At 40.2% G+C, this 25,822-nt stretch overlaps 1 protein-coding gene across 2 annotated transcripts; it reads right to left on the reverse strand.

Annotated features, from left to right (window-relative positions):
- Nucleotides 1-247: 247 nt before the first annotated feature.
- Nucleotides 248-20,791, reverse strand: LOC109888049 (uncharacterized). 2 transcript variants are annotated; one of them, XM_031821522.1, is made up of 13 exons: nt 20,661-20,791; nt 20,131-20,192; nt 19,008-19,156; nt 18,158-18,286; nt 17,893-18,004; nt 17,612-17,678; nt 17,465-17,511; nt 13,272-13,453; nt 13,023-13,136; nt 5,531-5,817; nt 5,224-5,322; nt 1,736-1,814; nt 248-811 (listed from the first exon to the last, which is right to left on the reverse strand). In XM_031821522.1, exons 2-13 carry the CDS (start codon nt 20,177-20,179, stop codon nt 800-802), a joined length of 1,326 nt encoding a protein of 441 aa, XP_031677382.1. In that variant the 5' UTR covers nt 20,180-20,192; nt 20,661-20,791; the 3' UTR covers nt 248-799. The 2 variants fall into 2 exon arrangements, with proteins under 2 accessions (XP_031677382.1, XP_031677381.1); XM_031821521.1 differs by having other exon boundaries at nt 20,561-20,754.
- Nucleotides 20,792-25,822: the final 5,031 nt, after the last annotated feature.

The raw sequence follows: 25,822 nt of genomic DNA on the forward strand, positions 1-25,822 counted from the left end.
CTGTCATCGTCATCCAGACCCTAAATTCTGATATAAAACCCTGTATTTTTGTCAATCCACTCGTCAGGATGGAAACTTCACAACGTTACACCCAGAAAGGTGAAAGTGTTAAAGTAACAGGAGTTATGTTTGGTACGTCCCAAAGAGAAAGGCTTTCATCTATTCATTTAAGAACAGGTTTACATCTCAACCATAATGTTATCCAAGTTGTTTTGATTGGAAATCCAGGAAATAATTAAAGACAGAATTAAAGACAACTATTCTCTAATTGTTTGAAATCAGTGGATCCAACATGAATGTAAAATATGCACACAGGATAAATACATTAGTTTATACAATGGAGCATTCAAATATTTACCCACTGCTAGTGGGGCAAACTAAGCTTTTTCTGATTGGTCAATTCTTGGAAGCAATACCATCTGTTTATTGGCTAGCCAGAGCAATTCTTCTGATTGAGATCGAGCACAGCAATGTGATTGGTTGTGTATCATTCATATTCCAATACCCATAAGAAAATACAGTTGAACAGTTCACACAGTTTCATTCTTTGATTTCATTACCTAAATATTTTGTATTTTATTGTAGCTCCTTTGTTGACAATAATTAAATGTGTTATTAGATGTGTACATTCATTGTGTTATTGCATTAATACAGTTTAAACAGTAGATATTTGGGGGAAGTTACTAACATAGAAGTGGAATATTGGAATATGTCTGACAAGAGGAACAGTCCTGCCCAGTGTGAAAGCCAACACACACAGCCGTACACACTCAGCTCCCTGTATTCTACAGCTGCACTGCTACAGCTTCACCTGGAGGGGGCGACAGAAACAACCAGATTTAAGGGACAGGACAAAAAGACCAATGACAGACAACACATCTTATCTGAAAGACTCTCTTGACATAGCTGTCCCAATAGAGTCACTATGAACCAGAAACTGACTGGCCATGGGACATTTTGGGGCCAGATGGGCCAGTTCGTCTTTAAGCACAGTGGGCTGGCCTAAATTGGGTGTTTGCAAAGAACAACTGTTTTGGGAAGGGGGGGGGGGGGTTAGTTTAGGTTGTGTTAGAAAATAAATACATGTAAATGTTGAAAAGAAAAACAGTCACATTATCAATCATCACAGATCACTGCACCTGTACATAGCCCATCTGTAAATAGCCAATCCAACTACCTCATCCCCATACTGTATTAAGTTATTTATCTTGATCCTTTGCACCCCAGTATCTCTACTTCCACATTCATCTTCTGCACATCTACCATTCCAGTGATTAATTGCTATATTGTAATGACGTCGTCACCATGGCCTATTTATTGCCTTACCTCCCTTATCTTACCTCATTTGCACACACTGTATATAGACTTTTTGTACTGAATTATTGACTGTATGTTTGTTTATTCCATGTGTAACTCTGTGTTGTTGTATGTGTCGAACTGCTTTGCTTTATCTTGGCCAGGTCACATTTGTAAATGAGAACGTGTTCTCAACTAGCCTACCTGGTTAAATAAAGGTGTTCTCAAATAGCCTACCTGGTTAAATAAAGGTGTTCTCAACTAGCCTACCTGGTTAAATAAAGGTGTTCTCAACTAGCCTACCTGGTTAAATAAAGGTGTTCTCAACTAGCCTACCTGGTTAAATAAAGGTGAAATAATATATGAATATATGAATGTTCACAATCCTCGACTGATTTCAAGACAAGATGAACATGTCATAAATAAATACGTCACTCACCCTAACGTCAGGACCAGACTCCACAGACCACAGGTTGGGTTGGTCCTCCTCTTCCTCCTCGTCACCAGTGGGAAAGCAGCTAGGATAATATAACACAGACGGATTAGATTACATCAGATATTCACTCATTTATTGATTTGATATTTAAAGTATTAGGACTCTCCAGCCGGAGACAACATTATATATGACCTCAGTTATATTACTCTATCAACTAGTAATACATAGATGAACATCACAGAGACAACATTATATATGACCTCAGTTATATTACTCTATCAACTAGTAATACATAGATGAACATCACAGAGACAACATTATATATGACCTCAGTTATATTACTCTGTCAACTACTAATACAGAGATGAACATCACAGAGACAACATTATATATGACCTCAGTTATATTACTCTATCAACTAGTAATACATAGATGAACATCACAGAGACAACATTATATATGACCTCAGTTATATTACTCTATCAACTAGTAATACATAGATGAACATCACAGAGACAACATTATATATGACCTCAGTTATATTACTCTATCAACTAGTAATACATAGATGAACATCACAGAGACAACATTATATATGACCTCAGTTATATTACTCTGTCAACTAGTAATACAGAGATGAACATCACAGAGACAACATTATATATGACCTCAGTTATATTACTCTATCAACTAGTAATACATAGATGAACATCACAGAGACAACATTATATATGACCTCAGTTATATTACTCTATCAACTAGTAATACATAGATGAACATCACAGAGACAACATTATATATGACCTCAGTTATATTACTCTGTCAACTAGTAATACATAGATGAACATCACAGAGACAACATTATATATGACCTCAGTTATATTACTCTATCAACTAGTAATACATAGATGAACATCACAGAGACAACATTATATATGACCTCAGTTATATTACTCTGTCAACTAGTAATACATAGATGAACATCACAGAGACAACATTATATATGACCTCAGTTATATTACTCTGTCAACTACTAATACAGAGATGAACATCACAGAGACAACATTATATATGACCTCAGTTATATTACTCTGTCAACTAGTAACACAGAGATGAACATCACAGAGACAACATTATATATGACCTCAGTTATATTACTCTGTCAACTAGTAATACAGAGATGAACATCACAGAGACAACATTATATATGACCTCAGTTATATTACTCTGTCAACTAGTAACACAGAGATGAACATCACAGAGACAACATTATATATGACCTCAGTTATATTACTCTATCAACTAGTAACACAGAGATGAACATCACAGAGACAACATTATATATGACCTCAGTTATATTACTCTGTCAACTAGTAATACAGAGATGAACATCACAGAGACAACATTATATATGACCTCAGTTATATTACTCTGTCAACTACTAATAGAGAGATGAACATCACAGAGACATTAATACAGAGATGAACATCACAGAGACATTAAACATTAACACAGAGATGAACATCACAGAGACATTAAACATTAATACAGAGATGAACATCACAGAGACATTAATACAGAGATGAACATCACAGAGACATTAATACAGAGATGAACATCACAGAGACATTAAACATTAACACAGAGATGAACATCACAGAGACATTAATACAGAGATGAACATCACAGAGACATTAAACATTAATACAGACATCACCTGGTTAATGTGATACATGTGTTCTACTGTAGTGTTTCACTGAGAGCTGTTTTGTGCGAACACCCCAGCTAGTGCATAAAGTTGCGCCCCTCGTTCTATTTGTGCTTTTCTTAAAAGTATTATTGAAACATTCAGTGAACGTTGAAGGAAGTTTTTTTTTTAAACTCCAAATAACCAATAATTCTGTTTCTCTGAGTGTTAATAAAACCTCCCAGGAAAATGTTCATGGAACCATAGTAAGACGTTCTCAGAACTTCCCTGGAACCATAGTTAGATGTTCTCAGAACCTCCCTGGAACCATAGCTAGACGTTCTCAGAACCTCAGAACCTCCCTGAAACCATAGTAAGATGTTCTCAGAATCTCCCTGGAACCACAGTTAGACGTTCTCAGAACCTCCCTGGAACCATAGTTAGACGTTCTCAGAACCTCCCTGGAACCATAGTTAGACGTTCTCAGAACCTCCCTGGAACCATAGTTAGACGTTCTCAGAACCTCCCTGGAACCATAGTTAGATGTTCTCAGAACTTCTCAGAACCTCCCTGGAACCATAGTTAGACGTTCTTAGAACCTCCCTGGTACCATAGTTAGATGTTCTCAGAACCTCCCTGGAACCATAGTTAGACGTTCTCAGAACCTCCCTGGAACCATACTTAGACGTTCTCAGAACCTCCCTGGAACCATAGTTAGATGTTCTCAGAATCTCTCTGGAACCATAGTTAGACGTTCTCAGAACCTCCCTGGAACCATAGTTAGACGTTCTCAGAACCTCCCTGGAACCATAGTTAGACGTTCTCAGTACCTCCCTGGAACCATAGTAAGACGTTCTCAGAACCTCCCTGGAACCATAGTAAGACGTTCTCAGAACCTCCCTGGATCCATAGTAAAACGTTCTCAGAACCTCCCTGGAACCATAGTTAGACGTTCTCAGAACCTCCCTGGAACCATAGTTAGATGTTCTCAGAACCTCCCTGGAACCATAGTTAGACGTTCTCAGAACCTCCCTGGAACCATAGTTAGATGTTCTCAGAACCTACCTGGAACCATAGTTAGACGTTCTCAGAACCTCCCTGGAACCATAGTTAGACGTTCTCAGAACCTCCCTGGAACCATAGTAAGACGTTCTCAGAACCTCCCTGGAACCATAGTTAGACGTTCTCAGAACCTCCCTGGAACCATAGTTAGACGTTCTCAGAACCTCCTTGGAACCATAGTTAGACGTTCTCAGAACCTCCCCGGAACCATAGTAAAACGTTCTCAGAACCTCCCTGCAACCTAAAACTTAACGTTCCCAGAACAGGCTAACTTTCCACTTCCGTTTTCAGAACGTTTAAAAAATGCTCCGTTTTACCAGGCAGTAAAGTTATGGTTTCCTCCCAAGAACCAATGGTAAACCAAAAATGTATGTTCCCACAACTTTCAATAAACCATATGCGCTAGTTGGGATTACACTTCTTGTACTCCATGTCATATGCCAAATTATGTTGACAAGGAGTAGAATGTTATCACAAAATAGACTGGTGCCTAGGCTAAGAAGATCCCGTAGGGTTCAGAGCCTGTTTTGAGAGGGAGACCTGGCAAGACTTGTTTAGCAGGACCAGGCTAACTGTAGAATTAGATAGCAGGACAAGGCTAACTGTAAACTTGATTAGCAGGACCAGGCTAACTGTAAACTTGATTAGCAGGACCAGGCTAACTGTAGACTTAGATAGCAGGACCAGGCTAACAGCATTCGTAAGTTAGGTTAACTGTAGACCTAAGTCAGGCTAACCGCACCTGGAGGTGAAGAGAGACTTCTCGTTGATCATCTGGACTCTGAAGATGTTGACAGCCTTATAGACGTCTATCACATCCTGGTACTTCTCCAGTAGATGCCTGGAGAGAGAGACATGATGGAATAGATTCACTCCACAATATCACCACACTTGACAAGATTAAACACAACAATGTGGAGTTCAGACACTATAACCTTCCATAGGCAATCAATGTCATCAATATCAATTAGCATACCTCATATCATCAATATCAATCAGCATATATTATATTGTATCAGTTGTATTGCATTAATATCTCCTCAATATACCTGTAATATGTCCCAGACTCATCCTTCTGGTTCCTCTGGTCTGTGTTCATGTCCTCTCCCCCCCACTGGTAGCAGGGGCAGGGGAAGAGATTTAGCCAGGGGTAGAGGCAGGGGCTGGGGTCTGGTCTGGTCCTCTCTCCCAGGGGCAGGTTCTGTGCCAGGTAAGGTCTGAGCAGGGCTCTGGGCAGCAGAGACACCAGCCAGTAAATGGGCTCCTCATTTACAATGTCATGGAAGCTCTGGAGGTACTGACGCACAGCTGCAGAGGGCTGGATGGAGGACAGGTTCTGTAGGCAGGAAGAGGAAGAGGAAGAGAAAGAGATGGAGGAAGTGAGACAAAGAGTTTACTATGTGGTTATGGCTAAGCTTAGCTGAATACATTTCAACTCAGTTTCACAGTTCCTGACATTTAATAAAAGTTCAAATTCCATGTCTTAGGATCACCACTTTATTTTAAGAATGTGAAATGTCAGCATAATAGTAGAGAGAATTATTTATTTCAGCTTTTATATATTTCATCCCAGTGAGTCAATTAGTATTTGGTAGCATTGCCTATAAATTGTTTAACTTGGGTCAAACATTTCGGTTAGCCTTTCACAAGCTTCCCACAAGTAGATGGGTAAATGTTGGTCCAGTCCTCCTGACAGAGCTGGTGTTACTGAGTCAGGTTTGTAGGCCTCATTGCTCGCACATGCTTTTTCAGTTCTGCCCACAAATCTTCTATGGGATTGAGGTCAGCGCTTTGTGATGGCCACTCCAATACCTTGACTTTGTTGTCCTTTAGCCATTTTGCCACAACTTTGGAAGTATTCTTGGGGTCATTGTCCATTTGGAAGACCCATTTGCAACCAAAGTTCAACTTTCTGACTGATGTCTTGAGATATTGCTTCAATATATCCACATAATTGTCCTTCCTCATGATGGCATTTATTTTGTGAAGTGCACCAGTCCCTCCTGCATGTCATAAATAAATACGTCACTCAAGCTAACATCAGGTCCAGACTCCACAGACCAGAGGTTAGGTTGGTGCAAAGCACCCCCACAACATGATGCTGCCACCCCCGTGCTTCAAGGTTGGGATGGTGTTCTTTGGCTTGCAAGCCTCCCCCTTTTTCCTCCAAACATAACGATGGTCATTATGACCAAACAGTTCTATTTTCGGGTTTCTCAAATATCCTGTAAATTAAATCTTCCCTGTCATGTTGTCCTGCACCAGGTTGGATCTGAATGCATATGGGTTTCTCAAATATCCTGTAAATTAAATCTTCCCTGTCATGTTGTCAGGCACCAGGTTGGATCTGAATGTATATGGGTTTCTCAAATATCCTGTAAATTAAATCTTCCCTGTCATGTTGTCAGGCACCAGGTTGGATCTGAATGTATATGGGTTTCTCAAATATCCTGTAAATTAAATCTTCCCTGTCATGTTGTCAGGCACCAGGTTGGATCTGAATGTATATGGGTTTCTCAAATATCCTGTAAATTAAATCTTCCCTGTCATGTTGTCAGGCACCAGGTTGGATCTGAATGTATATGGGTTTCTCAAATATCCTGTAAATTAAATCTTCCCTGTCATGTTGTCAGGCACCAGGTTGGATCTGAATGTATATGGGTTTCTCAAATATCCTGTAAATTAAAACCTTCCCTGTCATGTTGTCAGGCACCAGGTTGGATCTGAATGTATATGGGTTTCTCAAATATCCTGTAAATTAAAACCTTCCCTGTCATGTTGTCAGGAACCAGGTTGGATCTGAATGTATATGGGTTTCTCAAATATCCTGTAAATTAAAACCTTCCCTGTCATGTTGTCAGGAACCAGGTTGGATCTGAATGTATATGGGTTTCTCAAATATCCTGTAAATTAAAACCTTCCCTGTCATGTTGTCAGGCACCAAATGTTCTTAAAGGAAACTCTGAAGTGGCTTATTGATTATATGAAGATGTTGTAATATTCCCAAATGACTGGAAACCAGCTATAAACGGTCATGTTAAAAGACCTTGAACTGAATGAAGTAAAGGGAGTCAAAAAGGGAAAAGATAGAAGATATGATTGGTTTACATTTTGGGGTGTGTCTAAAGACACCAAAACTTGGGTAGCCGCAAATTGAACTTGAAATTAACCAAAACAAAAAAGGGAACACCCACCTGAAATGGACAAAAATGAATGGCCCTGGACAAACCTTAAACACAGTGTCCATGGGGACTGGACACAGTGTCACTTAAACACAGTGTCATTGGCACTGGACAAACCATATACACGGTGTCCAATACCACTCAATTTGGCGTTGTTTCATTCAAAGTTGATTGCAAATGCCATATGGCAAATGCCAGGTGTAACACTTTAAAAATCCAACAGGCGGCGAGCGCGCTCCACCGTGGTTTTTCATATTGGAAATGTAATACAAGTCAACATCCAAAAGTAAAATTTTGAAAAAGTGAGAAAAGAAATCAAAAACTTATCACCCCCTTAATTAAAAAAGTGCTTTCTGGACAGTTTTTCGAAATTCTTTCGATTTTTGTGTCAATTACACATGTATAAGAACTGTATTAACATACTTTAGTCATATTTTATCATCATCATCATTTTTTTTTTACTTGTGCATGAGGCAAAAATAGCAAAAATTTGGAAAAACTTCACACACCCTTAAAAAAGTGCTTTCTGGACCATTTTTCGAAATTCTTTAGAATTTTGTGTCAATTACACATGTATAAGAACTGTATCAACATACTTTAGCCATATTTGTTTATTTTTTTAAAAAAATTACTTGTGCATAAGGCATATGTTTTGTCCATTTGCAATATGATTTCATAGGAAGTCAAAAGTCAAAAATAGCTACAATTTTGAAAAAACATCACACACCCTTAAAAAAGTGCTTTCTGGACCATTTTTCAAAATTCTTTCGTTTTTTTGTCAATTACACATGTATAAGAACTGTATCAACATACTTTAGCCATATTTAAAATATATATATATTTTTTAAACTTGTGCATAAGGCATATGTTTTGTCCATTTGCAATATGATTTCATAGGAAGTCAAAAGTCAAAAATAGCAAAAATTTTGAAAAAACTTCACACACCCTTAAAAAGTGAATGGCCGGGCATTGATAGTGGTTCTTCTCCATCGCTCATTGTGTTGATTTCATTATGTCCATTTGTTTATGTTTTCTCACTTTTGCAAATTCACTGTGCATTTGCAATATGGTTCAATGGGCATTTAGCATCACAAATTTGTCATGCTATAAAAATCCTGGAGGAATGCGAAATTGACTGGCCCGATGAACTCGGGATGGCCGGGCAGTGATTCTGGTTCCTCTCCATCACTCGTTGGGGTTGATTTCAGAATGTCACTTTGGCGATGGTACCTCACTGTTTAAACATATTGCAAATGGACAATAGTCACCAGCAAGTCACTGTCCATCAGTCAATTAGATATCATTCTGACACCAAACTGATACAAACTGACACCAAACCCACTTTTTCCAACTCGCTTAGTAGCCAACTATCACATACTTCAGAGCTGGCCCAAAATTCACAACGCCTTCTGTTCTAACCATAATAAAAACGTAAAAAACGTAGTAACGTTCTAGCTGTGGGTCCAGTTCAGATGTCATGTATAGGCCTAGCTGAGGCGACCCCGAATCCCAACTTTCGGCTCAATAAGTCATTTGGTGCCCTTGCAAGACTCTTTTTCCATGCCTTGCTACGGGGTCCTTGAATGAGCAATCGGACAGAAACGTTGGGGTCCGTCTATATGGGCAGAGGCGGTCGCAATGCACCTAGTCTTGCGACTCTGGGACATTTCTAAATGTCGTCATTTTCATGATGCAGAAATGAATTGAAGTTATTGCAAATGTACGAGGCTCTGTTTCTCGGTCCGAGAACCTTCTAGAGCCACGTAACTCACCACGCACTATCGACCTGAGGTCTAGAACAGGTTTCTAATGTTTCGGAACTCTAGGTCTGACGGTTCTTTAAAGGTTCCAACAAGGTTAACTAATGCAGGCAGTGTATTTCTCTACGCACCCCAATGTGTCCATCCTTCCAAGCTGTGTGTGTGATTTCGTTTTTCTTTGACTGATTTACAGTTCAGTGGGGTTGCCTAATCACACATATGAAGTTTTGGAAAGATCTGACTTTTTTAACCCTTCGAAACAGCCCCTGAGACACCAATTATGGCACTTCCGTTTGGCACAGGAAGCTATAAGTCAACACATATCCTCATTGGGGTATGCTTTTACAGAATCCTGAGTTTTAGGTCTTTACGTTAAGAACTGACTGATTTACACAGGGTTGAATGCACTATTTCTATCAAACTGCAGGCAGGGTATGGATATACACTTTTAGGGTGATTTTAACCACTTCCGGTTGGGCCAGGAAGCTTAGAATCCACACAGGTAGACCTCATAGTGGCCTGATGGACTGTTACCGAAGACAGGTTCATACGGCATTCATAACCCATATTGGCTTCAGGTTGAATTTAGGGGTGCAGGCAATGTATTCCTATGGGGAGAGAAGTCAATGCTAACTGTTTGATGTAAACACCTTCTTTGAACTGTTAAGGGTTAATGCCACACGGTCAAGGTTAGGCTTGCACGGATCGGGAGTACCTCAGGAACGTACCTAAGGTCGAATTGTGCTTCTCACCCTAACGGTTCTCTCACTGTCACCCAAAAGCAAATGACGTTGAGGGGCAGGCTTCATTTTGGGCCTACTTTTCTCATGGTCGCTGCGCTCAGACCGAGCGAGCTACGGTCAAGCGGGATATCTCGTTGAACTCGGCACGGCCTAGAGATTATGGTAATGCCATTGCCTGCTCTCTGTGTCTTTAAACACCGCACTTTTTCACTCCATCCTTGCTGTGTGTGTGTGTGAGAGCTTTTCTTTGACATCTGTTGGGAGAAATGACTGATTTACAGTTCAGGAGGGTTACCTAGTAACACATATGAAGTTTTGGAGAGATGTGACTTTTTTAACCCTTCAAAACAGACAGTGTGACCCAATTAAAGGCACTTCCGGTTGGCACAGGAAGCTATAAGTAAACACATGTCTTGATTGAGGTAGCCTCTTACAGAATCCTAAATTTTAAGTCTTTAAGTTAAGAATTGACTGATCTACACAGGGTTGAATGCAGTGATTTTCATAATGACAGGTTATGTGTTTCAAAACACTTTTAGGGTGAATTTAACCACTTCCGGTTGGTCCAGGAAGCTTAGAATCAACACACGTAGACCTCATAGTGGCCTGATGGACTGTCATCGAAGACAGGTTCATACGGCATTCATAACCCACATAGGATTCAGGTTGAATTTAGGGGTGCAGGCAATGTATTCCTATGGGGAGAGAAGTCGTTGTAATCTGTGAGAACAAAAAACCCTGTTTTACTGTTAAGGGTTAATGCCACACGGTCAAGGTTAGGCTTGCACGGATCGGGAGGACCTCAGGAACGTACCTGAGGTCGAATTGTGCTTCTCATCCTAACGGTTCTCTCACTGTCACCCAAAAGCAAATGACATTTAGGGCCAGGCTTCATTTTGGGCCTTCTCTTTTTCAAGATCGCTGCACTCAGAGCGAGCTACAGTCAAGCAGGGCGTCTCGTTGAACTTGGCACAGTCTGGAGACTATGGTGATGCCATTTTTAGTGTTGATTTCAGAATGCCATTTTGGTGATGGTCCCTCTCCGTTTAAACATATTGCAAATGTACAAAAGTCAACTAGCAAGTCAGTGTTCATCAGTCAATTAGATGTCATTCTGACACCAAACTGATACCAATTGACACCAAACCCACTTTTTACAACTAATTTAGAAGCCAACTATCACATATTTCAGAGCAGGCCCATAATTCACAGCGCCTTCAGTTTAAAACATAATAAAAACGTAAAACACATAGTTACGTTCTAGCTGCGGGTCCAGTTCGGACATTATGTGTAGGCCTATGTGAGGCGACCCCAAATCCCGAGTTTCGGCTCGATAGGTAATTCGGTGCCCGAGCAAGACCCTGATTGGTGATGAAAATCCACTTTTTTCCATGCCATCTCTATGCGCCGAGCCGGTTTCAATGCACCTAGTCTTCAATGCACCAACTGCCCTATTTTCTAAATGTCGTCATTTTCATAATGGTCAAAATGAATTGAAGTCATTGCAAATGTACGAGGCTGTTTCTCGGTCCGAGAACCTTCTAGAGCCACCTAACTCACCACGCACTATCAACCTGAGGTCTAGAAAAGGTTTCTAAAGTTTCAGAACTCTAGGTCTGACGGTTCTTTTTTAGCTCGAACAAAGGTAACTATTGCAGGCACTGTGTGTCTCTATGCACCCCAATGGGTCCCTCCTGCCAAGCTGTGTGTGTGTGTGATTTAGTTTTTCTTTGAAATTTTATGGGAAAAATTACTGATTTAGAGTTCATGGGGGTTGCCTAATCACACATTAAGTTTTGGAAAGATCTGACTTTTTTAACCCTTCGAAACAGCCCCTGTGACACCAATTATGGCACTTCCGGTTGGCACAGGAAGCTATACATAAACTCATATCCTGATTGGGGTATGCCTTTACAGAATCCTGAGTTTTAAGTCTTTACGTTAAGAACTAAGTTATTTACGGAGGGTTTAGTGAGTGTGTGTTATTTCAGAAAATCACAGAAAATCACAGAAATCTCGCAGCACACTTTAAAAAGATTCGTATGAACACCCTGCAACTGGATCTGTAACTGTTTAAAAAAAAACTATTTTTGAACATCACCAATTTGACATTGTACGATTTCTCGTAAACAACGATAGATAAATGTCTAGTTCTTTTTTTATTGACACCGTAGGTTCCTTTACTTTGACGTGAAGTGCAAAAGTTATTGCTCTATTTTCATTTTGGACCTTTAATCCCAGAAAAATGGCCATAACTCAAAAACCGTTGAAAAATGGCTCAAATTTTTGAATTAACTCAAAAACCGTTGAGGCCTAGATGCCATCTTGTTTGGGGCCAACTGCCCATTATGCCAAACCTATGCTCACCAAGTTTGGGCTTCGAAATATTTTCAGTTTAGGAGATAAGGCCACGTCGTGATTCGTGATGTTTTGTACATTTGAAATATGATTGCTTATGCCCTCTTGTGGGATTTACCGGGACAGCAGAAAAATGACCAAAATTTGATTATTTTATAAAACGGAAACCGAATGTCCGAGAGAGTTCGTTTGATGACTTCCCGGTAGATCCGGCACTGCCGCACGGCCCGACGCCGTCCGCAATTTTTACAAACGTTTTCGGATGTCTAGTAAGGGACCGTACATTTGCAATATGGACTTTCTCACTAACCGTATGGCGAATGTCAAAATGTTCCCTTAAGGTATGCAATTGAAAATGTTTATGGAAGGTTTTTGTAATAGATAAATCACCTACTACGTTCTAGTTGAATTTTCTTGCTATAAATCCTCTTAAATTATATACTAATATATATTATCTTAAATTGTATATTAAGGGTGATTGTTATAACAGCTTCCTACCAGGTGTGGTGGAGTTTGGATCTGGGCCTTCTTCAGTGACTCCTGGTAGCGTTGATGTGTTCTCTGGAGAAACATCATGATGTCTGGAGGACCCTGGACTGTTCTGATCAGCACCTGGCCCACACACACATTTACACTGTTATACAGAGCAACTTATCTTAAGATAGCTAGGGACGACAACCACGTATCACAGTCATAGTAAGTAAAATGTTTATGGTATTGGTTTGATTTAATGTATTTTCTTTTCACCCGCAGCATGGTGATGACTCTGTCCAGGTACAGCACCCCCTGGTGGCAGAAGTCAGCATAGCAGTGGGCAGGCAGACGTCTGGAATACATCCCTCTGAGGAAGGCTGAGTCGAGGATCTCATCTGCTACTCTCTCACTGGTCTCCCACAGGACGTCATAAATACTCACCTCTTCAGCCAGCTCTGGGGGAGGGAGGGAGGGAGGGAGGGAGGGAGGGAGGGAGGGAGGGAGGGAGGGAGGGAGGGAGGGAGGGAGGGAGGGAGGGAGGGAGGGAGGGAGGGAGGGAGGGAGGGAGGGAGGGAGGGAGGGAGGGAGGGAGGGGCAGTGTTCACAACTATGTGGTACATTTTTAGCAATGATTAGTACAAAACTCAAAACAGTTCATCAAAAAGACAGTTGTTTCAAAACTAAGCAATTTTTTTCATTGACTATTACAAGACACAAAATCATACAGTCACTTATTCACCAGACTTAATCAGTGTTTCATCTAGAAATACATGTTTCACATTGCAATACATGTTCATAAAAATGTAAATGCTTTTCACAATGCAACCCACTCTTTACTTTAGATATGATTCTCTTCTCATTTGTTAAAATACATTTTACTATCACTCTAATATATGCCATTTGTGTAGCAGGTGTTTTTCTCCAAAGTGTTGGTATGTGACCTCAGTGGGAATCAAACCCACAGCTCTGGTGTTGCTAGTGCCATGCTCATACTAACTGAGCCACGCACACTATAATACACAAGCGCAATTAAAATACATTTAATGATTACAATAGAGGTGGAAGATGTATGATGGCCGTCCCCTTGAGCATACTGCCCTCCTTCAGGCCATGGATGAGACATCAATCCAGAACTATGTCAGGCTTGGATTTGTCATGCCAAAAGGTTTTTCCGCAGGTGCATGAACAATGAGGACATTTACTGTGATGTGGATGAGAAACTATGGTCAGATGCTCCAGACAGGCTTAATGCTAACTGGTGCCTGCTAAACCTTGTTTCTTTCATTTGATTACAGTACACCTATGTTGTAATGATATCGGAACAATACATTTATTTCTTGCATCAATTATTGTGAAATATGTCATCATTTCCCCAAAAACTTTTCCAAATACTATTTGAACTCTTTGCAGACTTGTTTTGAGATTGGTATTATTCCTTCAGTATAGTAGAAATCTATAATCAATCCTATCTCAAAATCCTCCAAAAAGGACACTAAAATCACATTGAACCATAGAGGGATTAGTTGCATTAGCAATGTATGTAACCTGTATTCCTGAATTCTAAATAACAGACTCTCCCACTATCTAGAACAGTCTACTATCTACTATCTAGAACAGTCTACTATCTACTATCTAGAACAGTCTACTATCTACTATCTAGAACAGTCTACTATCTACTATCTAGAACAGTCTACTATCTACTATCTAGAACAGTCTACTATCTACTATCTAGAACAGTCTACTATCTACTATCTAGAACAGTCTACTATCTACTATCTAGAACAGTCTACTATCTACTATCTAGAACAGTCTACTATCTACTATCTAGAACAGTCTACTATCTAGAACAGTCTACTATCTATTATATAGAACAGTCTACTATCTAGAACAGTCTACTATCCACTATCTAGAACAGTCTACTATCTACTATCTAGAACAGTCTACTATCTACAATCTAGAACAGTCTACTATCTACTATCTAGAACAGTCTACTATCCACTATCTAGAACAGTCTACTATCTACTATCTAGAACAGTCTACTATCTACTATCTAGAACAGTCTACTATCTACTATCTAGAACAGTCTACTATCCACTATCTAGAACAGTCTACTATCTACTATCTAGAACAGTCTACTATCTACTATCTAGAACAGTCTACTATCTATTATCTAGAACAGTCTACTATCTAGAACAGTCTACTATCCACTATCTAGAACAGTCTACTATCTACTATCTAGAACAGTCTACTATCCACTATCTAGAACAGTCTACTATCTACTATCTAGAACAGTCTACTATCTACTATCTAGAACAGTCTACTATCCACTATCTAGAACAGTCTACTATCTACTATCTAGAACAGTCTACTATCTACTATCTAGAACAGTCTACTATCCACTATCTAGAACAGTCTACTATCTACTATCTAGAACAGTCTACTCTCTACTATGTAGAACAGTCTACTATCTACTATCTAGAACAGTCTACTATCTACTATCTAGAACAGTCTACTATCTACTATCTAGAACAGTCTGGTCAGCTTGCTGATGAACAGAGTGTTTGACGTGATTTTTGTTGTTTTGTAACTTCAATTGATTGGCCGGTGCATCAATCGACTCCAGGGGGTGAAACAGCTTGCCTCTGTTGAGGGAAAATATATGTTGCTGAAGGGAGGGAAATCCATTTTCATTTAAGAGAGGTTCAATTTTATCCATGTGACCCTGGAGTGTGGGGCAGTTAGGTCACATATTTCACCACTAACAACTACAGTCAGACTACTACACTTTCACTCATAAGGAATAAAAAAAGTTTTAGGATATTATTTAGGGAGGAAATATGATATGGTGCATCTAGTGGAAGTAGTTTAGAAGTTTGTTAGTGTTACATTTTAGTAGGTTGGTTTTAGTAGAGGGAGTGACTGTTGTAGAATAGTAGCCTTCAGTGGGTAGTAGTAGATAGATATTAGTAGCAGTAGATAACTGTTACATATTACTGCACTGTCGGAACTAGAAGCACAAGCATTTCGCTACACCCGCAATAACATCTGTTAAACACATGTATGTGACCAATAACATCTGTTAAACACATGTATGTGACCAATAAGATCTGTTAAACCAATGTATGTGACCAATAACATCTGTTAAACACATGTATGTGACCAATAACATCTGTTAAACACATGTATGTGACCAATAACATGTTATTTTATTTCATTTTTTTGTTATTGTAAATGCAGTTAGACGGTTGAGTCCTCGGACTATCAACCTCGTGCTATCTTAAATCTGCACAGATGACTAATGACCTTTTACACTCTGTCTGCTGACTGCCGTGTATACAAGAAGGATGTATTCTTCTATAAAAGCAGAGACCTGACTATGTTAGTTAATCTTTCAACTCTGGACCATTCTTGGTGATGGTTGATTGCTTCATTTATGCAAATCTTATAAAATTGTTGTTTGAAATAATCTGCAGTCTCTCTCTTCCTGTAGAATTGCTACCACAAGAAAGTGGGTTAGAGGTGTTATAATTAGCATAATGCATAATCAGTCTTAATGAGAACATTCTAAAAGTTCTATGGTAGTTAATTCAACAGTAGGAAGTTAGCTACATTAAACTAGTTCTATGGTAGTTAATTCAACAGTAGGAAGTTTGCTACATTAAACTAGTTCTATGGTAGTTAATTCAACAGTGGGAAGTTAGCTACATTAAACTAGTTCTATGGTAGTTAATTCAACAGTAGGAAGTTAGCTACATTAAACTAGTTCTATGGTAGTTAATTCAACAGTAGGAAGTTAGCTACATTAAACTAGTTCTATGGTAGTTAATTCAACAGTAGGAAGTTAGCTACATTAAACTAGTTCTATGGTAGTTAATTCACCAGTGGGAAGTTAGCTACATTAAACTAGTTCTATGGTAGTTAATTCAACAGTAGGAAGTTAGCTACATTAAACTAGTTCTATGGTAGTTAATTCAACAGTAGGAAGTTAGCTACATTAAACTAGTTCTATGGTAGTTAATTCAACAGTAGGAAGTTAGCTACATTAAACTAGTTCTATGGTAGTTAATTCAACAGTAGGAAGTTAGCTACATTAAACTAGTTCTATGGTAGTTAATTCAACAGTAGGAAGTTAGCTACATTAAATTAATTGATGCAGTTACCAAATGAATAGACTGGAAGTCAGATTTAAAATGGGAGATTTAAATAAAGGAGATGTAGAATGTTGAAGATATCCCGTTAAAGAGGAAGAGGTTTTCTAGGAGGACAAAAAGCTTAATAGTTTAAAAACAATTCCAGATCGGTCAACATGTTTTAAAGGGCAAACAGGTGCAGCTCCTTGTTGAATGGCACTCTGACATTTAGAAGATGACACCTGTTCACTTCTAAATGTCAGAGTGCCATTCAACAAGGAGCTGCACCTGCAACAGCATTAACTTTGCCGAGGCAATGGGCCAAGACATTCCTACCTCTCTCGTGTGATTTCTTCTGACTTGGTAATGATGCTAAACCAGATCTAAAAGAAAAGGAAATAAGAAATACATGAATGTAATTGAGTGTTGATATGGTCTCTGTATAAAACATGTCCAGATACAAGACAGTGTTAGACCTGCTACCTTGTCTCCATAGAACACACATAGAACCTCAGCTCTCCACAGGACACGTCATTCCAGCCCTGCCCACCTGTTGTCAAGACAAATCTCACTTCAGTTATTTCAATGTGCTCAGAGAGAGTGTGTGTGTGTGTGTGTGTGTGTGTGTGTGTGTGTGTGTGTGTGTGTGTGTGTGTGTGTGTGTATGTGTGTGTGTGTGTGTGTGTGTGTGTGTGTGTGTGTGTGTGTATGTGTGTGTGTGTGTGTATGTGTGTGTGTGTGTGTGTATGTGTGTGTGTGTGTACCTCCAGTGTGTAGCTCCATACAGTTCTCCCCCTGTCCAGAGTTACTGGGCTCATCCTCCTCCCAGTAGAAACTGTCAACAGCTGAGCCGTCACTCCACAGCCACATCCCCTCCTTATCACAGAAACACATTGGTTGATGGATTGAAACCACTTCATTGTTTTTAAGCAGAAAGTACGTTGAGCTTTTGCCTCTGTAAACTGTAGACATTTGACAGACTGGTTGACAGACTGACAGACTGACTGATGAATTATTGACCCAGTGTACCTGAGCTGCATCGTAGCCTCCCATCCAGACCGGCTGGTCTGTGTGTCTCCTGACCAGATCCTGGACAAACACCTGTTGACCCGGGCTGTGAACCGACACCAGGTTCCCTCTGTGCTGGGAGCAGTACAACTAGAGAGACAGTCAGAGAACACTGTGTTAGCCCACTGAGCTAAAGCCCCGGCATTACCGGATCAACGCAGGCTAGAAATGGACATTTCCTGAATTAAATTAAATGTCTTGAAATATCAATGGTTGTGAAATAGTAATAGCAGTTGTAGTGACAGCAGAAGAAGTGGTAGTATTAGTGACAGAAGTAGTACTAGTTTTAATTTTTTTACCCCCAATTTCGTGGTATCCAATTGTTAATAATTACTATCTTGTCTCATCGCTACAACTCCCGTACGGGCTCGGGAGAGACGAAGGTCGAAAGCCATGCGTCCTCTGAAACACAACCCAACCAAGCCGCACTGCTTCTTAAGACAGCGCGCATCCAACCCTGAAGCCAGCCGCACCAATGAACCTCAGGGAGCGAAGATCAATGCAGACTAGAAATGGACATTTCCTGAATTAAATGTGTGCTAGTCTTGAAGTATCAATGGTTGTGAAATAGTAATAGTTGTAGTAGTGACAGCAGTAGAAGTGGTAGTATTGGTGACAGAAGTAGTACTAGTAGTAGTAGTAGTTTTTAATTTAACTAGATTTTAAAGCATACAATTTTATGTGAAAAAACTGATTTTAGCTTCATTCTTTTACCATGGATTTGCCCTAAATCAATGCCTAACCAACTCTACTACAGCAACAGAACAAGTTGACCTTTAGTTTCTCAGGCTCTCCCAATTACAAGCGTTACCTCTGCAGTGGCCCAGGTGGCCCAGACGGGGTAGAAGGAGAAGCAGCGATGCTCATTCTGATGCCACCCGGCTGGGCATGGTGACTGGGAGTCCACCCCTTCCACCTCCTCCTCTGTAGTGTTCACCACCCCCGGGGCAGAATCCAGCCCTGGAACAACAACACACATTGACAGTATGTACTGTTCAAGAGCTGTGCTTGACTTAGTTTACCTGGTACATATGAAGCAATTAAGGGAATAATCCCAAAAGTGCAAACTAAGCTAGATCAAGTAGCACCTCAAATACTTTATAGCATCTAGAGTTGGGTTTGACTAGATACAATTCTATTTTACTGTAAACAAGTTGACAACAGACTTTCAGCACGCTTCAACAACCACAGCGTTTACACAGATGGTTGATGATTGGCTGAGTGAAATTCATGATCAATGTGGATAAAGAGTTACCTGTTTAAACAAATAATACATTTCTATATAATTTATATAAGAATTTGTTCTTAATTACAGACCTGCCTAGTTAAATAAAGAATAAGAATTTGTTCTTAATTACAGACCTGCCTAGTTAAATAAAGAATAAGAATTTGTTCTTAATTACAGACCTGCCTAGTTAAATAAAGAATAAGAATTTGTTCTTAATTACAGACCTGCCTAGTTAAATAAAGAATAAGAATTTGTTCTTAATTACAGACCTGCCTAGTTAAATAAAGAATAAGAATTTGTTCTTAACTACAGACCTGCCTAGTTAAATAAAGAATAAGAATTTGTTCTTAACTACAGACCTGCCTAGTTAAATAAAGAATAAGAATTTGTTCTTAACTACAGACCTGCCTAGTTAAATAAAGAATAAGAATTTGTTCTTAACTACAGACCTGCCTAGTTAAATAAAGAATAAGAATTTGTTCTTAACTACAGACCTGCCTAGTTAAATAAAGAATAAGAATTTGTTCTTAACTACAGACCTGCCTAGTTAAATAAAGAATAAGAATTTGTTCTTAACTACAGACCTGCCTATTTATATTCAGGTTAAATAAAAAAGTGTTTTAACAGAAACACAGAGGGTGTTTTTTATCAATCATTTGAACTGTTTACACAAACACACCGTCTGTTTTTCAAGTTTCATATTCACCTGTTGCGAGGTGCAGAGCCATCACTATACAACAAAGCAGCAGAGACATTCTGCCAACCGATCTACAGAGGAAACAATGATATTACATTACATAACTTAACTTTACATTTATTAACCTTTAATAGTGTTAAAGGGATCCTGGATACCATTTTAATGTCTGTGTGTGCATTAGGAAGGAAGGTAGTGGTTGTTTCACGAACAAATGCTATTTAGCATTAGCACAATGACTGGAAGTCTACAGGTACGGTAGCATTGCTAATGCACCTGTAGACTTCCAGTCATTGAACTAGAATCGTACATTATGCATTTAACATAACTTATTTTAAAATGACATCGCATAACATGACAAAACATAACACAAATGAACTTTTAAGTGACATAAGTTAACATGACATAACAGAGCAGCTCCATCTGTAACGTAGCACATTACCTGGACATGAATCAGAGAATGTTGAGAGTAACACAGTGATAGTAGTAGTAGTAGCTTGGTCTTGGTAGTAAAGCTCAGAATCAGAGAATGTTGAGAGTACCTGAGCTGGCTACTGCTTCTGGCTTGGATGAGTCACTGTTGAGGAGGAGTGAAATGAGATGATGTGAGGAGAAGAGATGAGGAAATAATAAGGTACTGCAGAACAGCAACCAGCCCATATCGTCCTCTCTACACTAGTGGGTGTGTCCTAAAAGCCTCAGCCCTGCCCACTCTCATTATCAGTCAAACTAGAATCACATCAACATCCTGCTAGTTCTAACAACACTTCTCCTGCTCTGACAGACTAGAATCACATCAACAACCTGCTAGTTCTAACAACACTTCTCCTGCTCTGACAGACTAGAATCACATCAACAACCTAACCTGCTAGTTCTAACAACACATCTCCTGCTCTGACAGACTAGAATCACATCAACATCCTGCTAGTTCTAACAACACATCTCCTGCTCTGACAGACAAGAATCACATCAACAACCTGCTAGTTCTAACAACACATCTCCTGTTCTGACAGACTAGAATCACATCAACAACCTGCTAGTTCTAACAACACTTCTCCTGCTCTGACAGACTAGAATCACATCAACAACCTAACCTGCTAGTTCTAACAACACATCTCCTGCTCTGACAGACTAGAATCACATCAACATCCTGCTAGTTCTAACAACACATCTCCTGCTCTGACAGACAAGAATCACATCAACAACCTGCTAGTTCTAACAACACATCTCCTGTTCTGACAGACTAGAATCACATCAACAACCTGCTAGTTCTAACAACACATCTCCTGTTCTGACAGACTAGAATCACATCAACAACCTAACCTGCTAGTTCTAACAACACATCTCCTGCTCTGACAGAAGACACGGAGCCTACCCCTCAGACACGCACTGACATACAACTAAGTAAGGTCACACACTCGCTCTCTAACACTGTATTACAAAATATATTTGCATCCCAACAAATTATTATTTAGGATTTAAAAAGGACTTCAGGCTACACTTGGACAAAATACAAACCCTCCAACCCAAAAAGGCCTGTTGTGTTTATGGTATCTTGAATTAAATGATACAATACACAGACTACAAATTCCAATTGGCCATACATAAACTGTTTAACATCATCCTCAGCTCTGGCATCATCCCCAATATTTGGAACCAAGGACTGATCACACCAATCCACAAAAGTGGAGACAAAGTTGACCCCAATAACGACCGTGGGATATGCGTCAAATCAAATCAAATTTCCCTTGTTACATGCACCGAATACAACAGGTGTTGACCTTATCGTGAAGTGCTTACGTACAAGTCCTTAACCAACAATACAGTTTTAAGGAAATACAAAAAAAAATATTAAGAGATAAGAAAAAAATTAATTAAAAAGCATCAGTAAATACAATAGGGGGCTATATACAGGGTATTACGGTACAGAGTCAATGTGGAGGCTATATACAGGGTATTACGGTACAGAGTCAATGTGGAGGCTATATACAGGGGGTACCAGTACAGAGTCACTGTGGAGGCTATATACAGGGTATTACGGTACAGAGTCAATGTGGAGGCTATATACAGGGTGTTACGGTACAGAGTCAATGTGGAGGTTATATACAGGGTATTACGGTACAGAGTCAATGTGGAGGCTATATACAGGGTATTACGGTACAGAGTCAATGTGGAGGCTATATACAGGGTATTACGGTACAGAGTCAATGTGGAGGCTATATACAGGGTATTACGGTACAGAGTCAATGTGGAGGCTATATACAGGGTGTTACGTTACAGAGTCAATGTGGAGGCTATATACAGGGTATTACGGTACAGAGTCAATGTGGAGACTATATACAGGGTGTTACGGTACAGAGTCAATGTGGAGGCTATATACAGGGTGTTACGGTACAGAGTCAATGTGGAGGCTATATACAGGGTGTTACGGTACAGAGTCAATGTGGAGGCTATATACAGGGTGTTACGTTACAGAGTCAATGTGGGGGCTATATACAGGGTGTTACGGTACAGAGTCAATGTGGGGGCTATATACAGGGTGTTACGGTACAGAGTCAATGTGGAGGCTATATACAGGGTGCTACGGTACAGAGTCAATGTGGAGGCTATATACAGGGTGCTACGGTACAGAGTCAATGTAGAGGCTATATACAGGGTGCTACGGTACAGAGTCAATGTGGAGGCTATATACAGGGTGTTACGGTGCAGAGTCAATGTGGAGGCTATATACAGGGTGTTACGGTACAGAGTCAATGTGGAGGCTATATACAGGGTGCTACGGTACAGAGTCAATGTGGAGGCTATATACAGGGTGTTACGGTACAGAGTCAATGTGGAGGCTATATACAGGGTGTTACGGTACAGAGTCAATGTGGAGGCTATATACAGGGTGTTACGGTACAGAGTCAAAGTGGAGGCTATATACAGGGTGTTACGGTACAGAGTCAATGTGGAGACTATATACAGGGTGTTACGGTACAGAGTCAATGTGGAGGCTATATACAGGGTGTTACGGTACAGAGTCAATGTGGAGGCTATATACAGGGGGTACCGGTACAGAGTCAATGTGGAGGCTATATACAGGGGGTACCGGTACAGAGTCAATGTGGAGGCTATATACAGGGGGTACCGGTACAGAGTCAATGTGGAGGCTATATACAGGGGGTACCGGTACAGAGTCAATGTGGAGGCTATATACAGGGTGTTACGGTACAGAGTCAATGTGGAGGCTATATACAGGGTGTTACGGTACAGAGTCAATGTGGGGTAGCGGTACAGAGTCAATGTGGAGGCTATATACAGGGGTACCGGTACAGAGTCAATGTGGAGGCTATATACAGGGGGTACCGGTACAGAGTCAATGTGGAGGCTATATACAGGGTGTACTGGTACAGAGTCAATGTGGAGGCTATATACAAGGGGTACCGGTACAGAGTCAATGTGGAGGCTATATACAGGTGGTACCGGTGCAGAGTCAATGTGCGGGGGAACAAGTTAGTTGAGGTAATATGTACATGTAAGTAGAGTTATTAAAGTGACTATGCATAGATAATAACAGAGAGTGGCAACAGCGTAGAAGGGGTTGGCAATGCAAGTAGTCTGGGTAGCCATTTGATTAGATGTTCAGGAGTCTTATGGCTTGGGGGTAGAAGCTGTTTAGAAGCCTCTTGGACCTAGACTTGGAACTCTGGTACCGCTTGCCGTGCGGTAGCAGAGAGAACATTCTAATGACTAGGGTGGCTGGAGTCTTTGACAATTTTTAGGGCTTTCCTCTGACAACCACCTGGTATAGAGGGGCGGCAGGGTAACCTAGTGGTTAGAGCGTTGTACTAGTAACCGGAAGGTTGCAAGTTCAAATCCCCGAGCTGACAAGGTACAAATCTGTCGTTCTGCCCCTGAACAAGGCAGTTAACCCACTGTTCCTAGGCCATCATTGAAAATAAGAATTTGTTCTTTAACTGACTTGCCTGACTTGCCAAGCAGGAAGCTTGGTTAATGATGAGAAACCTTATGTTCCGATGAGGAAGAAGGTGATCAACAAGAAAAAGCTAAACTAACAGTAGAATTTGACTCTCTGGGGACCAACCAGGTCAGCCTGCGCTAAGGTAATTAACCACTTGTTGTAATACATATATAAGGTAATTAACCACTTGTTGTAATACATATATATATATATATTTATTTTTTAACCTTTATTTAACTAGGCAAGTCAGTTAAGAACAAATTCTTATTTTCAATGATGGCCTAGGAACAGTGGGTTAACTGCCTGTTCAGGGGCAGAACGACAGATTTTGTACCTTGTCAGCTCGGGGATTTGAACTTGCAACCTTTCGGTTACTAGTCCAATGCTCTAACCACTAGGCTACACTGCCGCCCCAGTGGCACTGCCGCCCCAGTGGTAATTAACCACTTGTTGTAAAACATATATAAGGTAATTAACCACTTGTTGTAAAACATATATAAGGTAATTAACCACTTGTTGTAATACATATATAAGGTAATTAACCACTTGTTGTAATATATATATAAGGTAATTAACCACTTGTTGTAATACATAAGGCATTAATAGTAGTAAGGGTTTTGATGATGTTTGATGTTCTAGATTAAGGACCAAAAATGAATTGTAATAACGTGTACAACTGTGTGACTTGTAAACATTGAATAAAAAGTAGAAACTAGAGCCAAAACCCTAGGGGAGGGAACGCCTCTGACACTCCCGATCTAGGGGAACAAGTCTAGTTTCTACACTAAAGACAATATGATCGTTTGGACACTACCAACTAGTCGTTGGTAGTGCGCTGCTCTAGACAAGAACATCTACAATGTGAAGCTCTGCTCCTTTCTAGTATTCTACCTGTAGTTGATAACGCTGATGCTTTAGCATCATCCTTTGAAATCACTTGGGGGCAGACAGAATAGTTTTTTATTTAAAGATAACCTCAAGCTGCTTGTTATCAGTGTGCACCTTAAATGAAGTCCCTACGTTGAAGGTATTGATCAAAACGGTCACAGGCGAACACTATGGCTAGGCATTCCTTTTCAATTCAGGGTCTGGCTTCTGGCCTTCAGCTGTCAAAAGATGTCCCGTGTATGAAAGTACTTGTGAGCCTGAGCTTAACTTTAGTCTTTACTCAACTTTAGATGAATCTCCCTTTGCTCTTTGTAAGAGCTGAGTTGGGTTGTGGTCATGGTCCTGCCACTGCCTCTTCCATTGTTGCACCACAGCCGTGATGTCATCCGCGGTGACGCTTATTCCTGGCAGTCCCTGAAGTGATACTTATTCCTGGCAGTCCCTGAAGTGATGCTTATTCCTGGCAGTTCCTGAAGTGACGCTTATTCCTGGCAGTTCCTGAAGTGACGCTTATTCCTGGCAGTCCCTGAAGTGCATCATGTTCCCTTCACTGATATTCCTCTGCAGCTGGTTTCACTCCATAAAGGTAACCTTGTCCACCAGTATCTGTTCCTCCATTGAATCAACAGCCTTTGTTTTTTTTTTTCCTTCAGTGGGGATTCGGCGGAGGGGGAAGCTGTTTTACTGGTCTAACAGCTCACCTGGCAGAGCCCCATTACTTCAAAAACATCCTCAAACTGTTTCAGTATTGCCCCTGAGGTGTTCGGGTCAGACGGGACCGTGTGTTATTTCTTTAGTGCCGACGTGATGAATGACATGTTGGTGGTTGAGCTGTTGTTGCAACTTGAGCTT

This window comes from Oncorhynchus kisutch, unplaced genomic scaffold (assembly GCF_002021735.2).
Source record: "Oncorhynchus kisutch isolate 150728-3 unplaced genomic scaffold, Okis_V2 scaffold3986, whole genome shotgun sequence".
Taxonomy (NCBI): Eukaryota; Metazoa; Chordata; class Actinopteri; order Salmoniformes; family Salmonidae; genus Oncorhynchus; species Oncorhynchus kisutch.

Excerpts from the sequence above, each read along its gene's own strand:
- LOC109888049 (XM_031821521.1), bottom strand. Across the intron at positions 18,287-19,007 it reads CCACCTGGGCCACTGCAGAG|TTGTACTGCTCCCAGCACAG; the intron begins GTAACGCTTGTA and ends CTGTCTCTCTAG. Across the intron at positions 13,137-13,271 it reads GAGTCATCACCATGCTGCGG|GTGCTGATCAGAACAGTCCA; the intron begins GTGAAAAGAAAA and ends TGTGTGGGCCAG.